Source organism: Podarcis melisellensis (genome assembly GCF_964234715.1).
Source record: "Podarcis melisellensis genome assembly, chromosome: 3".
NCBI classification, from domain to species: Eukaryota; Metazoa; Chordata; class Lepidosauria; order Squamata; family Lacertidae; genus Podarcis; species Podarcis melisellensis.
Window position 1 is genome coordinate 95,812,830 of NC_138530.1, and position 16,209 is coordinate 95,829,038.

The 16,209-nt window shown below is 38.9% G+C and overlaps 1 protein-coding gene across 17 annotated transcripts in view; it reads left to right on the top strand.

Moving 5' to 3' along the window:
* MYT1L (myelin transcription factor 1 like) overlaps positions 1-16,209 on the top strand; it is a 288,821-nt gene that overhangs the window by 80,923 nt on the left and 191,689 nt on the right. For 14 of the 17 annotated variants that reach the window (XM_081906010.1, XM_081906001.1, XM_081906002.1 and 11 more), the window contains exons 2-3: positions 14,380-14,483; positions 15,851-15,900. In XM_081906010.1, coding sequence (XP_081762136.1) covers positions 15,862-15,900 — 39 coding nt within the window. In that variant the 5' untranslated portion in view covers positions 14,380-14,483; positions 15,851-15,861. Of the gene's footprint in view, positions 1-13,023; positions 13,042-14,379; positions 14,484-15,850; positions 15,901-16,209 lie in introns of those variants that run through there. The other 3 variants (XM_081906013.1, XM_081906006.1, XM_081906011.1) reach the window with 2 other exon arrangements.

A 16,209-nucleotide genomic window follows, 5' to 3' on the forward strand; every position in this document is an offset into this window, starting at 1 on the left:
CGAAATTAATTTTGCAGATTCCAAATTGCTCTTTAACATGGAACATCACCACAAGAGAATAATCATGGAAGCCATCGAGATAGAGAAACACCCTCACAACATGAACAAGCGTGACGACACATCCCGCTTGCCAGACATCTGGAAATTAGCCCTCCCCACAAAAACTGACACCAGATCCAGAGGCACACAGAACGCCATCACCAATCAACCACACCAGACCCAAACCCAGACCCTCTCCACAGATAAATTACAGACACCATCCAGTAGCCAAACCATGATGGCACCTCCGGATGCTGCACCCCCCTGCAATCCCTACACAGATCTGGCTGACACAGGCCACAAAACCACAGCTCGCCCCTATACACGAAGCCAAGCCAGAGCACAACTAAGTGCAGTACAGCCATCTTCTCAGAAAAACTCTTCACAAAGTTCAAGAGGTCAAGACACAAAGACTTTAGCAACTAATCCACACCTAATGACCCACCTAAGTGGTACTCAGGATATCACTCAAGAAATCACTCAAGATATCCCTCAAGTAATTAAGGAACAAAAGAAGAAAAGGCACACTAGCCTGGGAACTTCCTCTCTGCCCAGAACATTGGAGGCTATACACCACACCCCCTCAACAGTATTTATAGGAACTCAAACACTGAGATCCTGCTCTGTTCCAGTAACAAGAAGCCGAAAGCACCAGCCTGAAGATGACGAGTGAGACCTCGTCGAAACGTCGCCTAGACACCCCAACTTTTACACGGGAAGACACCCGAGGACACCAAAACCTGCATATATATATATATATATATATATATATATATATATGTGCACGCATAAGTATTTGGACATGCCCATGTGTGTGTGTGTGTGTGTGTGTGTGTGGCCTTTGATGATATGGCTCAAAAGTTCTGAATTATCATGAGGATATGTGGTAGTACAGAAAAGGGTCAGGTATCTTGTAAAGGTGAATACCAGTAGCATTTACAGTGCTTATTAATTGCAGCAGTAATATAAGGTAAGGTGGAGGACATCCATTTGTTAAAAACCTACTTGCTTTTCTTTTTTTTAATGGCTACAGAATTGCTAAGTAAGCATTCCTGATAAGAAATTGGGGTTTCCTTCTGGATTTCTGTGATGATGGAGTGCACGCGCATGTTAATATGTAATATCAATTAGAATAAATTTCCAAATGATTCTTCAATAACTCAGATTTTGAATGAGGAGTGTATTTATAGAATAGTTTCAGGTATTTTGCTTTCTCTCCTTTGTGCCCAGTTTTTATTTCCTTATCTAAAAATACATTTTTAATGGCTATGTTTCTCCCCCCCCCACCTGCCAATCATCTAATCATTTAGTCCCTGTTTCCTTTCTTGTGGGGCATAGCTGGCTTCCTCCCCCCCCCCTTTTGCAGTTCATCAATACAAAACTGATTTGAAGCTGAGCTGTATAATAATAAGCCTTTCAGCAGCCAGGCTTGACACTTGCCTTGTAATTAAGGCCTTGATGGTTGTGTTGATGGCAAATGAAAGAAAATGGCTTTGTTCTCAATTCCAGAGGCTTGATTGCTGGTTCTCATTCTCACCTGAATTCGACCCATTCTGCATTGTGCACATGATTGCTGGAGTGTGAGTAATTGCAGCACTGGCAGATGACATTTTCATGAAGCACACTCTGTACTGCTCCAGAGGGAATTTGCAGAATTTAGAGCTGGGGAAGCTCATCAAACATGGATTTAGGAAATGCCTGTATGAAAAGTGGGAGCCCACAACCAAATATCAGAGGTTTTCTTTTGACATTTGCCTTTTACATAAAGACAGCTTTGCGCAACCTGCTTTGCCTTATGTTGGCAGTCTTTTTAGAGCCAGAATTTGGGATTGTAGATGGTTAGTTATGCTTTTTAGGGCCCAAATTCCATTTTTGGGCTTTCCTTGAATTGCTTCTTTCTATATGAGTACCATTAAAAGAGAGAGGCAGAAATACAGAGAGAGTTTTGCATGTCTCCTGACTTAATGTCTGTACAAATAAAAAGTCTTTACTATTGCTTTTTTTAAAAATCTGTTAGCTAGTCATATACAAGGGAAACTACCTTGTACTACTTAGAACTGGTGATTAGTCGTATTGGTGAAACAAAGGTTTTATCATTTAAAATAAATTCATTTTCCCGATTTGTTTTCAGTGTCTTACATATATTTTTAATGAATTAAACATGTTGTGGTGAGTGAAATGGATAAAAGAGCAGGCATATAAAACAGTGAACAAAAAAATCATTGGTTCCAAGGGAGTCCTTTAGGAAGAGAAATTATAAGTAAAAACTGAAAATGATCTGAATGAACTATCATAACAAGATTCTAATTCTGAACAAGAAAAATAATAGCTTTATTTGGCAAGCTGCAAATAACTGCATATTGAAGTGCAAACTCTCTGTGTCACATTTTACAAAAATCCCTATATCCCTTTATTCCATCTCTTGGATTTACTCCCCCCCCCAAAAAAAACCCCCCAACAACTCCTGAAGCCTGTTTGTGGTGGTGGTATTATTTTCCACATACCATCATTACTCTAAGAGGGGGGGGGGGATTCAGTCCACTGTAAGTCCAACTGAAATTTTTATACATTTTAAAAAACATTTTGTTCTTGTCATATAGAACCACCGCCTTTGCACCAGAAAATTCCTAACCAATGGTGACTTAAGGAATTTTAATATTCTTGTCTGTCAGGCTAGAAAAGATCTCCCATACTAAGTACTGACATTCTACGAATCATTCTTAGTAATCCAAATATGTTTTTTGTGTTTCATATACCCTTGTAATATCCCACAATGTTGCATTATTAAGGTTTTCCGCTGGGCTTATTGATCAGCCGCTGCTTAAATTAAAATAGCTACATTCTTTGGGTCTCTGTAGGAAGCTGACTTGATCATTTGAAATGAGCAGTCCAGCCTGTAACGCGGGATCAGTTCAAGCATCAATTCTGCTAGACAGCGTTTTAAATGAGACCTTGCCTCATTTAAACCATTGAATGGATCCCTATCTTGGTACTAATTCATGGCAACGTGATGAAAGATCATTCTAAGTTACAGTGAAAAGTGGCTGAATATGAAATTGCAAGCACTCTTGAATTATCAGGTGTCTGCATCTACGTTCACATTTCCTGCATTTTGGAGGGGTGTGTGTGTGTCCTGCTGTGTTAGACACACAGACACACACACACACACACAGAGAGAGAGAGAGAGAGAGAGAGAGAGAGAGAGAGAGAGAGAGAGAGTCTCATATGTCTCCTTTTTGAGGTTGCATATTCCCCCCATAAATGTTGTTAAATATTTGAAGCTGCAATTACAGTTTCCAGGTATAGTTTCCAAGCAGCAAATACAGTGCAAGGCATGTGCAACTTTATCTCCCTTTTGCATTAAAGAGCTAGAAATCCTTTTGAGCTGAGGAGAGAGGCTGAGCCATGCTCCCATAGCACACTGCTCTGTTTTGGATTGGAAATTTACAGTGCATATTTATTGTTACAGTACATTCTCTGCATTCACCTTAATGGGGCAATGCTTCACTAATTCATGGGAAACAATCATGTGTGGAGCAAGCTCAGTGCTGCACTGATAGCTTGGGAACCACAATTGTCTCCCTTGCTTTCTCTTCGTATTTTCCATTCCCCCCTGCTTTTTATCCGTCTCTTCGCTGGTCAGTTGATGATTCTCTCTAATATTATCTTTCCCAAACCACTTTTGCACATTCTTTCCCCCATCACCCCTTGCCCCAATCTCTTACTTTTAGCATGTTCCTCTACTGCCTATTTCAGTTACCCTTTCTTCTCAGTTGTTGCCTTTTGCCACCATATTGGTTTGTCTTTTGATCCTCATTCCCTGGATTCCTTGCTGATCCTTGTATGCTTCTCTGGTCCCTTCGGTTTTCCAATTCTCTGTCACCCTTTTGCCACATAAAGTAAAACAACAGTACCTGCTTTCCTATCCTGCCTTGAAGGTTATGGGTTTAAAACCAACACACACACAAATCTCAGTATCAGTGTATGTTGGTCAAGCTGAAATTTTCTATTGAAGAACTGCTTTGCACTTCAAACATCACACTGGTATTCTACTAACGTTTGTAGTATTCTACTAGTATCTGTAGTGGTCACACACAAGGCTGTGTACACACTCCCATTTACTCTGCACACCATCCCTGGTTTGAGAAACTGTGAATGCAAGAAGTACTGCATTTTGATGCGTTTTCCTCCAAAGTAGCTTCAATCTGATTTGAAAACAAAAGAAGCATGTAAACATACTTCTCCCTCTCCACTCCTTGATGTGAATAGTGGTCCACTTGGAAACACATCGGAGATGTGCAACTGTCATCTGAAATGCAGAGTGTGGTGGAGGGGTGGGGAACAACATTGCTGAGTTTTGAGACAGTCGTGTGTACACAGCCAAAGTGTAAATATAAAACATGTTGTAGTCATTAATAGCTTGTGTAAAGGTTTATAGTTCATGGATGGAAGCACCTCTGCTCCTATTCTGGTGCAGCAGGTTATCTTTGCTCATTGCGTCAACACTTGTGTGAGCCATTAGGCTTGAACCCAAGCAGAGGTGTTGTGGCCTCCTAGGAGCACGACTCTCTCCCTATTTTTACAGTCTAAAGCTGGAAATAAAACTGTATGCTTATCATATCTCTGGTTGTTTTTATCTCGGGGTATTTGACTAATTTGCCCTTACTGTTGCAGTGGTGTAATGCAAAGTTCCAAATTATGTTCTTTTTATATTGGTACAGTGGTACCTTGGGTTACATACGCTTCGGGTTACATACGCTTCAGGTTACAGACTCCGCTAACCCAGAAATAGTACCTCGGGTTAAGAACTTTGCTTCAGGATGAGAACAGAAATTTTGTGGCGGTGGCACGGCAGCAGCAGGAGGCCCCATTAGCTAAAGTGGTGCTTCAGGTTAAGAATAGCTGCAGGTTAAGAACGAACCTCCAGAACGAATTAAGTACGTAACCTGAGGTACCACTGTATTGTTTGTTGTTTATTTATTATGTTTGCTGCTTTGGGAGGATATTTTTCTGAAAAGTGGGATAAAATAAATAAATGGCCTTCTGTATTCCTTCAGTAAGAAATATTGACCATCCAAATGGTGAGCTTTCATTTATTTTCAGGGAGCTCAAGCAGGGTGTGTGTGTGTGTGTGTGTGTGTGTGTGTATCTCCCAGGCATGGTATTGGACTATAACTTCCATCGTTCTTGATCATTGATAATGCGAGGCCTATAGGAATTGAAATCCAACAACATCTGGAGTGCCCACAGGTTCACCATCCTTTTTTTATGAGCATAACACAGTTTTCAATTGCAAAATTTGAGAGAGGTGCCTTTCGTGGGGTAGGTTAGATGAGTAACCTTCAGAAGATCTAGGCTTCTCCCCTAGTGTGCCATTTGCGAATTTCCAGCGTACTTGGTTTCCTTCTGTTCATGCAGCAGTAAAATGCAAGCTACTGATAGAATGCACATGAACAGGCTTCAAAGTAGCATGAGTAAAAATCCCTGTTGCCCTATGGAAGTTGATTGCATGCTGGAAACAGTTAGTATTAAATATCCCTATGTATCCCTAAATATATCAAAATTGCTTCACAATCTGGATTGAAAGCCCACATCAAAACGTTTTATGTGCATTTGAATCTCTTGATAACATAGGGATGTGTTCTTTATAAATGTCTGCACCAAGAGCGTTCCTGTATGTTTTATCAATTATTTGTGTTGAAAGTATATTGTATGCATGCTCATTAAGGATGGTTTAGGAGTGGTCCTTTGGTGTTTTGTCCATTGTAAATTAAAAGCTTTATTTCTCATATTCTATGGGAGATTTTCTTCTACATCCAATTTTTAACAGATGTTTGGGATTCAGGGATGCAGAAAATCAGAAAGATGTTGGTGGAACTCAAAGGACCTTTCTCAGAGCTGGATAGATATGGGGAAGGCGAAGAGAAGAGAGAGCGCGACAGAGTGCTTTCAAACAACTTTCCATTTCTCTTTCAAGGATACTGTTTAGTTCTCAAGCTCTTCATGCAACAGAATCTCCCCAATACTGCAAGGTTCCTGTGAAGTTGTTTATGACTCTCTGTCAGCCAAGCACAACTAGCCAATCTTCCTTCTGCCCATCCCACCCTCTATAACTTTGCAGCGTTGTTTTGGTTGTACTCAGTACCGGGGCAATCAAATGTGCTGATATATCAGCAATGAGTTCTGCTGCCACCAGGCCAGACTTTGAGATGAATGAGTGAAACTGTGAGGAGATATTCCTTAGGCAGAACAAATAACCAGTTGCAAATCTTTCCCCCACTTTAATCTTGCTATGCTGTACAATCCTCTCACCTTACAGGATATGTGAATTCCGAAAAAGAAAGGTAGAATCTGTTCTCAACAGACAGAGAAAACTGGAGGTGCGGGAGGGAGGGGCAACAAAGTTTTGTTAGCGTTCCCAAGTTCTTCTCTTTTTCCACATTCCAAATGCGAGAATTTATTGTGCCTCTTTATATTGAATGGGAGGGAGGTAAAACTAAAAACTAAAATAAAAAAATGATGCGCCACTTAAGGGATTGTAGTGACAATGCTAGAAATGCTGCAATAATCTGCAACCTTCAGTTTCTCATTTTGATTTTGTGGTTCCACTGTAGTAGACAAGTATCCTGGGTCTTTCTTGGGCCCCGTTCTGTCCAATTTAATTTCCATCAGTGAAAAGAATTATCTGGATGTGCAGACTTTTGCACATGCTGGCTAGATGAAAAAAAAATACCAGCAGTCCATATTTTTACACATGCTGATCAAAGTAGAATGTTAGGAGTGGTTAAATATACATCTTTTGCTAATTCAGAAAACAGTACGCAAAAGCTGTGAGCCGAAGGAGTGCAACTGAACCCCACTCCCCACCCCTTTACAGGAATTTTTTAGAAGTTTCTGCAGTACAGAGTGACATTTGAAAGGAGTTTGAAACTCCTTCCCAGTTTCATTTCTGCAATGAAGAGATTTTTTGTTTTTGTACACCCTGCTGGGTTGGGGGGAAACTTGTCAGTTTCGCCACTGGGCTGCAGCAGAGATGCTTCTCCAAGCTCACTGTACAGGTGGAGAGAAATCCTGCAAGTTTAGCTTTTGCTCTTTGTGGACTTTGTACACTTTAACACACAATTAGTGCCGGAAGTGCACATCATAGTGTGAGCAACCTGTAAAATTGCAGATATAGAATGCTAACCTGCATATTTGAAACTTCCACTGCAACGTGGATCGGGTTGGGGTGAATTGCTGGTGCAGAGGTTCAGAAAAAGAAGAATATTTGAGACACTCTGCAGACTTTCTGTGGACACCTGAGAACCTGGGGAGAAACTCCCAGCAGAAGAAGACACAAGATTGCCACAAGACGTATAGGACTGTTGCCCCACCCAGATACACACTAGCGGAGTGTATCTCATTTGGGTAGAAACATATCACTATTACATAAGAATGGCCTATTTCTTATATATAACACAGGATTATAGTATAGTGGAGTATGGAAATAAATAAATGAGTCCCACCAAGATTGTGTGGTCTGTTGTTCCAATGCAATATGAAGTTTCTCAGTCCTCATGCCTATGTTAGCAGATTAGTGTGGTTGCACCTTTTTTATAGCGGGGTCTCGTAACTTTAAAGGAAAAGAGTCATGTAATCCCGTCAGGGAATCCCATAGTGGTTGAAGCATAAAATGTATACGAGCTATACATTTTTAAAAAAACAATCAATGCTGAGTATTCCTTTTTTTAAAAAAAGGAAAAGGTTCATGCCTTTAATTCTTCTCGTTACAGAATCCTTCCTCTATGGCTTGTCAATGTTGCCTTTTACATAAATTGAGATGTAAATTAACTGCAAAAATAGATTTATTTATAGTTACAACTGGAACTCAACATGTATGGCAACTGAAATGTATAGCAGATTTGAAGCATGCCTCTTCAGGTTTGAAAGATACTACATCAAGCTCATGAAAGTCATTTTCATATGGCCTCCTAGAAGTGACAAGTGCTAGTTTTATAGAAAAAGATGTGCCGGAACTCACTCTCCCTTGTTCTCTTATAATGGCAATGGTGCCCACCTGAGAGGTGCCGGAACTGAGTTCCCAGGAGTTCCTTCTGAAAAATAAAAGCCCTGGAAGTGACCCCTTCACTCTTTAGTTATAATGACAGGAAGAGTTATTTGGGAACTGTTAAGGGAGCGTGACTCTGCTGGGAGTAAAGGATTACAGATCCTCATCCCAACAGTGTTTTCCCAGTCACACAGAGATCAGCCAGGATGGTTCTGGCAAAGCAGATTGAAAAGCAACCTGAAAGTATTGTTATGGTTTTCTATAGCAGTGAAATTTGATAAATTAATTTTGTGCCCCTGGAGAGAGAGAGAGAGAGAGAGAGAGAGAGAGAGAGAGAGAACACGAACCTGAAATTACTTTTGGTTTGAACTGTGACAATATTTGTTGTGTGGTTGGTTTTTGTGCTGGCAGAGCAATCAGCTAGCTCAAACATCAGAGCTGGCAGAGCAGATAGTGATGTACCATCAGTTAATTTCACATATATAAAACGTCATACTAAATTTTTGCTCACAAATGCAAATCTTATGTGAATGGAAGTATAAAATATACATTGGTTCTTTAATCTGTATGTTGGAAACGGTAGCACATTTCATCACAATAATAATTAAGTCAGCCTGCAAGTGAAAAATAACTATAAAAAACAATCCCAAATGGCCATTGAATATGAACAACATGTTTAAAGAGAGAGATGTTAGGTATACATGTAATCAATGTGCTAAGTGACATGAATACTTCTCTTGAAATTCTCATGCATTTTACATTTCTTTCCCTCCAGGAGAAACACATGACCTTTATTAACATTAAGTTTGCAATTCTGTACCCATATAACTGGGAGTAAGCCTCGTTGATTAGACATGTATAGGATTGCACATTAGGAGAATCTCCTCCCCGCTGTTTTATGGGAAATAACCGGGTGACAGAAGTCAAAATAGGAACTGCCAATACAAGGTGTTTTTTTTAAACAAACATATCTTATTGGTACATAATCATCAGACCAAGAGGCCTACAGAACTAGATGCTGGAAAAGGTGACAGTACTACAGAAAATTTCTACCAGTTTTAAACTGTTTTCTAGCTTTATCCAGGAGCAAGGAAACTTAATAGAGCCATTTTATAGCATATGCTTTTGAAGATTCAAACACTGTGCAGCTTAGGGACGTAAGAAAAGCTCTGCTGGATCAGACCAAGAGACCATTGTGTCCAGCATCTTGTTCTTACAGTGACAGACCAGATAGATGCCTTTGAAAAGCCAGTGTAAGCAACAGCAGTTTACTCACTTCCCAGCAACAGGCATTCAGAAGCATCCTCTCTTTCCTTTGAAAACACTTCCTAATAGACACAATGAAACATTTAAAGGAAAAAATTACTTAAATGGTGTGTATATGGTTAGGCTGGACTAGGTTAGGTTTATATATCATTTCTTACTAAAAGGTTCCTGAAGCCTTTTACAACCAAGTTGAAAATACAGTAATAAAACTGCATATTAAAAACAAATTTAACAGCACAGTCATATAAATGGTGCTGCCCAGATGCCTGGGAAAACAGAAACAGATTTGCCTGGTGCCAGAACAATGGCAAGGTTTGTGCTCAGTGAGCCTCCCTGGATATTCCATGAATTCATTCATGAACTCATCCTGAAAAAAAGCACAGGATAGGTGGGATTAAAAGCATGATACTTAGCATTCCTTTCTTTCTCAGTCCTCATGCCTATGTTAGCAGATTAGTGTGGTTGCACCTTTTTTATAGTGGGGTATCGTAACTTTAAAGGAAAAGAGTCATGTAATCCCGTCAGGGAATCCCATAGTGGTTGAAGCATAAAATGTATACGAGCTATACATTTTTAAAAAAACAATCAATGCTGAGTATTCCTTTTTTTTAAAGGAAGAGCCAATTTTAATACAGTGGTACCTTGGTTTTCAAACAGAAAGCGTTCCTGGAGTCCGTTCGACTCCCGGAACTGTTCAAAAATCAAAGTGCAGCTTCCAATTGGCTGCAGGAGCATCCTGCATCCAACTGGAGGCCACGCCGGATGTTTGGCTTCCAAAAACCATTCGGAACCTGGAGCACACTCAGGTTTTGATCATTTCAGAGCCAATTTGTTTGGGAGTCAAGGTGTTTGACTTCCAAGTTATGACTGTATTGTTTTTGAACTTTCAAAGAAGAAAGGAATGGGCTGTCATAATAGTTCACTTCAGCCAGTTGACTGCTGCCCTTCACTCTTGATCCTGCAGTTTATGTTATATTTTGTATCCCATTTTGGTCTTTTTGAAAAATCGATTAAGTTTTTTATCCTCTCACGCAAGTTCGTTCAGACTTTTGGGACAAATACATTGGGACAAATACATTGGTAGGTATACATATCAGCTAAACACCACCAATGTCTTAGTTTTGTGAGAACCTATATTAACAGTAGTTTCATATCCAGATAGATGGCACATTCTTAGTTCCCTGGAGATCTGTTAGGCATTTACAATAGTTCCTTTAATATGAAAATCAAGGAATAAACCTCTTAAAATGAAGGGTTTTATTTTATTTTAGATTCTTTGTTGAAAAATAAAAAGTACATAATTACAAGTGCACAGAGTAAGAAAAGACACAAAAAGAAGGAAATAGTCCCCACGTAGAAAACAAAACAGTAACAACAACAAAAATGAAATTGTATACAATTTCAATTTATTTTATAAAGACCGAATTAGGTTAAAGTTTGGTTAACCACAGTAATATGCCCCCCCCCGCCCCACAATCATAAAATGAAGGATGATGGGTTTCATTTGTAACCACATTCCAGCTGCTTGAATCTGTGGCCCTATTCTGCTCGGAAACTTTTCTGCCGCAGAACTAGTCGAATATTTTGTCCTAATTTAAAGGGAGGAGGTGTTCTGAAAACACACAGTACATGTTTATGCCTGAGCGGGAGCAATGGAGAGAAAAGTCATATGTTAAATTTTGCTGCAGAAGTCAAAGTTGAGTTGTCTGCTTTCTGCTCAAGTTGTCAGTGGTGATGAATAATGCATGTCATAGGGGGGTTGCCTTCCACTGCTATGGTTACAGTCGCTAGCCTTGGTGCTGAAGCAGAGGAACCACAGTAAAGGAAATTAATTCACAGTGTAAACTTGACGCTTAATCAGAATTTTTTCCATGATAAACATGCATTTATTGTGTAAACAAGTTTACAGAAATAAAGGGCATCCAAACAGTTTCACAGAATTTCTGTAGCATATTTACTGTGGCACACATATAACTTCATAAATTTATAATTGAAGTTGTGTGAAGCACCCTTGTTTTCAGCATGCCGATCAAAAGCACCAATATTGAACCAGTTCTGGCATAACTGAGGTCAGGGAGAGTTTTGCCGGAGGAAAGTAAAGGGTCAGCATTTGCTGAAAAGCTCCTGAGATGTGGTAAATCTGGTTGCTGTTAAACTAATATTCAACAATTAATAAGGTTCATAATTAATCCTGTAGACTGAAAATCTATAACCTATTTCATTCTCCTGGTTTGCTTTCACGAAACATACCTCCTTTGCAATTTATACAAACGCAAAGTGAAAACTGAAGTTTTGGCAGATTGCAAGTGGTTTGGTTCCATTATTGCAACCGAAAAGACTCTTCCATGTGAACCACAGATTGTGTAGATGAGGCAAAAACTTAAAGAACAATTTTGCCACCAAACGTTCCAATAGCGTATTTGAATTTATGAAGACGGAGTTTGTACATACGTGCTCATGTCTGTTTATATAGCCGCCTTAGAAATCTGTTAAATCATACTTGTTACTGTATTCTTATATGCTTAGTATTTTTATAGTCTTATGATAACCTTAAATGCAAGCTGTTGAACAGTGAAACTGTTTTCATCTTCAATCCCAATTCATACACTCTTAGATGTGAGAGGTAATATATAAGAAGCCTAGTATAGTTCTTTTAGAAGATTTATGGTGATGCTGAATTAGCTGATCATAAACAACCTGGTGAACCCCTAAGGGTCCCTTCATTTTCCACTGCAGCCGCATTAACACGTCTTCTCTTATTGGTGCCATATACCATGTTTTAATTAGTATCTTTGAATTCAGAGTTGTACACTAGAAACAAAACCTTTAAAGGATCACCTGTTCCAGGTTTCCCAAGCCCTTTTCACAGGTGCTTGGGATTGTTAATGCTACTGCGTGCTCTGAAATCTTCAGCAGAATTTCATTATAACCTGCCTTTAGAAAAAAAGAAGTTAATATTGTAGTCATTAATCCCAATCCCAGTGTAATAGCATCAAATTTTATATCATACCTATCTAAAATGTACATTTTATATTGAGCAGAAGTTTGCAGGGGAATCCTTGGTAAAGAAGCTTAGGAGTGGATGGAAAGCTTACCTGAAATACACTTCGCTCCCCTTCTCCTGGAAGGGGCAGCTACAGGAAAATATGGTGGGTGATTCTGTAGTGAAGGGAGTCTGGCCTTTTTACTGTCCACAATAATCTTGCATCTTACAAAGGTTCCATGTTAAGGTGAAAGTATGAAGATTAGACTGCTGTTATTGGGGCCAAATGAGGCCCTTCGTTACTCCTAGAATTGAACAAGCTACTAATAAGTATGAAAAATGGTGTTATAAAATGCACATCATTTATGTACAGAGCTGAACCTAGCTGCATATCACTGTAAGAGACATTCTCACAACAGTATCTCTCTCTCTCTCTCTCTCTCTCTCTGTGTGTGTGTGTGTGAGAGAGAGAGAGAGAGAGAGTGCATGATTTCACATATTTTGGAGGTAAGATCCTAACTAGGATCAGCATTCTTCAACCTATGCTTAGCACATGCATGAAGCAAGCCAAATTAGGAAGAGTTAATAACAGTGAGAACATCTGATGAACCTTTCTGTTATTGTATTTCAGTATTTTAATTCATATGTATCCCCTGCCCCTCCCAGTTATAGACCACCCAGGAGCAAAAGTTGTCTAGTTCATCTGGTAAGTGAAAAATAAAACCAGCATACATTATAGAAATATAAGAAAGTGAGAAAACAAAATCCAAAAATGAATAAAACCTGGAGCAAAATAATAACACCCATACAACAGTTCCAGAAAGTACTAAAATATTTAATAGTTGGAAAATAAGAAAGGGTCTTTGGCTGGTGCTGAAAAAGGAGTAAACATATACATGTATGTGTGCAATAAAGCCAAACTTATTTCTACAAGACAAATGCATACGAAGAGAGACTTGAAACTAAGCAAATCTGTACAGCTCAGTTACCGCAGATAATTCCAGCTCATGAAATCTTTTTTGTTCACATGAGCCGTCCAGATTTGCCAGAGCCTCCAAAATCTCTTAAATATACCCCTCTGAGGTTGTGGAAGTATAGTCCCGGCAAAGACGTGTGTTTTCCTGCATGCAGAAAAAGTGCTATAGGGTTCAGATGTGTACAGCAAAAAGCTTTTATCTTCATCTGAAAGGTGGAATTCATCATTTCTGTACTGTGATGCTACTTGCAGCTGCCTCTCTTTGTAAATCCAAAAGGGTAATCTTGAAAGTTTAGGTTTCTTTTTAACTTGGCCTACATTCCACACAATTCCCCTGACCTGACATTGACAAGGTTTTCTGAGGAAGGCATGTCAGGCATATGTTGCTCACTGAAACCTGCTGATGTGCATGGTGGGACAGCATCTTCATTTCTCTTCCAAATTTCCCTCCAGTGTGAACATAAATTTGTGACAGTGAACATCAGTTGCATCATAATTTTTGAGTTCAAGGTTTTAAGTTTATATTTGCTATAGGTGACTCTCTTGTAGAAAGGCAGAAAAATAGTATATACCTACTTGGCAGAAAGTTTTATTGAAATCAACAGGACTGTGGTGCCAGAACATCAGCCTATTCAGACTTAAGTGCCGGGGAGAGCTTGAATAATGGAACAGATATATAAATCTATCCCAGTATGTTGTTTGCAGACACTTCATCTATAAATGTGGCTTTTCTAAAGATAAAATAAGAAGGTATTGAGGTCTGTTCATGGAGGACTGTTTTTGACTACATGTTAGGACATAGCACAAGTAAAGAAATCCAAAGGTGTTCTTCAGCTTGCAGAAGACACAGCTTGAGCGCTTCAGTAGGGGCTACCTGCTGTAGTTGGGCAGGAATTCTCTTACTAGTATAAGCATTTATGAGTGATAGCGGCTATTTCCAAAACGCTTGTGGTTCTTTGGATCCAGCCCAATCTGTCTGGTTGCATACTAATTTATGATAAAATAACTTTTCTTTGGTTTTTTTATTCTGTTACAGAGGAATTTATTTTAATTTATTTTATCTTTTAGAAAATGAATTTGAAGGAAAATTGGTGAATCCAACCCAGTGGATTTGGTAGACTTGGAGAACAGAGTCTGGACCAAAGAACAATTATCCTGCTAAACGATTTCAGGTACAATTAACCCATATATTATTAAGATTGTTGGACCATTTCCTGATGTGCTTTTCCCATGCTTGCTTTTGCTAACCACATTATATTATCTGTATGGTGTTTGGCAACTTCTAAGATACAGTTAAGTTGCATTGTGTTGCATGTGCTTTTAAAATGGCAATTCATGCTATAAAAAATCCATGCGCTACTAAATTAGAGAATACATTTATTGTTCTCAGCATTACCTAGATACAAAATGGCATTTTTCTATGATCTAATCATCCAAACATATATTCAGACTTAGAGATTTATTTCAAAATGTGAGTAATAGCAGAAGAAGAAAATCACTGTGGAAATAAACCCGGCTGTCTTTCTCTATATACTCAGCAGTAGTGAAATTTTGTATTACCTCCTCTTTAAGGGAAATCTCAGGCTATAGACAGATCTGCAATTTTCATGAGGTGTCAGAAGAACAAATCACTCAACAACCTAAATATAGAAATGTGTGAAGATAACACACAAATGAACTTGGAAGCTTGTGTTTATGGTGCATATTTATATTTTTCCTGGGTGCTCCCCAGGCTTTTAAAAAATAACTCATGTAGTCTGCCCCACTCAGTTTTTACATCTTTGGACTTGCGAGGAGTTTTCTCACCCTCATTGTATTCATGTTGAATTTGGTTGTATAGTTTTCTTTTGTATCTTTATATTTGTTTATTGCAAACCACCCACAGAATGTTACATTTTGGGACAGCAAATAGATATTGTGTAATAGACTATAAACTATAAACTTGGATTTTGACCCAGGGAAATAGTTTCACTGCTGGAAATCAAGCTTCATGGAGTTACAGGACCCTACAGAACAGGGTGGAAGGCAGCATGGTAGGCTCCAAAATCCCCTCCATGAGCACACATGCACCAGTTGGATTTCTTAATTCTTAATTAAGCATCTTAATTAAACACATGCATCTTAATTATTCCATCTATTCTTGTATGTATTAATAAGAGGATGTAGCACCTACAAAGAAAATGCAAGTGTTTTAAATAAAAAAGACTTGAGAGCAATTTTTTAAAAGCAAATAGAATGACATTGCTATTCCTTCTGTTTTTATCAATGCAGTTTCACATCTGAAATGCAATCCAGAAAAGATGCTGTTTTTATTATTATTATTATTATTATTAATAATAATAATAATAATATTAAAATAAACAGAATCTAAGTACTACCTGAGCTTAACCTAATTCTCACCCCCACCACTGGATCCCATATACATTGTGATGCAGATAGTTGTGTGCAGATGGACTGCCCACTCAAATACATGGATCTTTTGATATGTATCTTTACTTATGTGCACTGACCATAACATTTGGTTTGGACCCCAATTCAGTGCTTCAGAGAATGCTCAACACTGGTCCAAGCTGCTTCATTTCATACATGGTAAGCTTAAGAGGCCTTTACTATTTTCCTCTAGTAGATACTTGTCTTCAGTGTCTTTTAAACATCTGGAGCACTTAATTATTTGCTTCAGAGGGGCCTGCTTTCACTTGTGCTGCTTTGTACGGGTCCTACTTTGCCTCTGAAAAGCCCCAGGTCCCACCATAGCATCCTGCTTCAGCTCAGGATTCAGAATTTGCCTGAATCCAACAAAGCCCCCTACAGACTTTGCTATGCATTTAGAGCTTGCTATGTTCGCGTGGGTCATGGAACTTGGTGTATAATTCTTATTCACGAGCAATAAATTTTCTT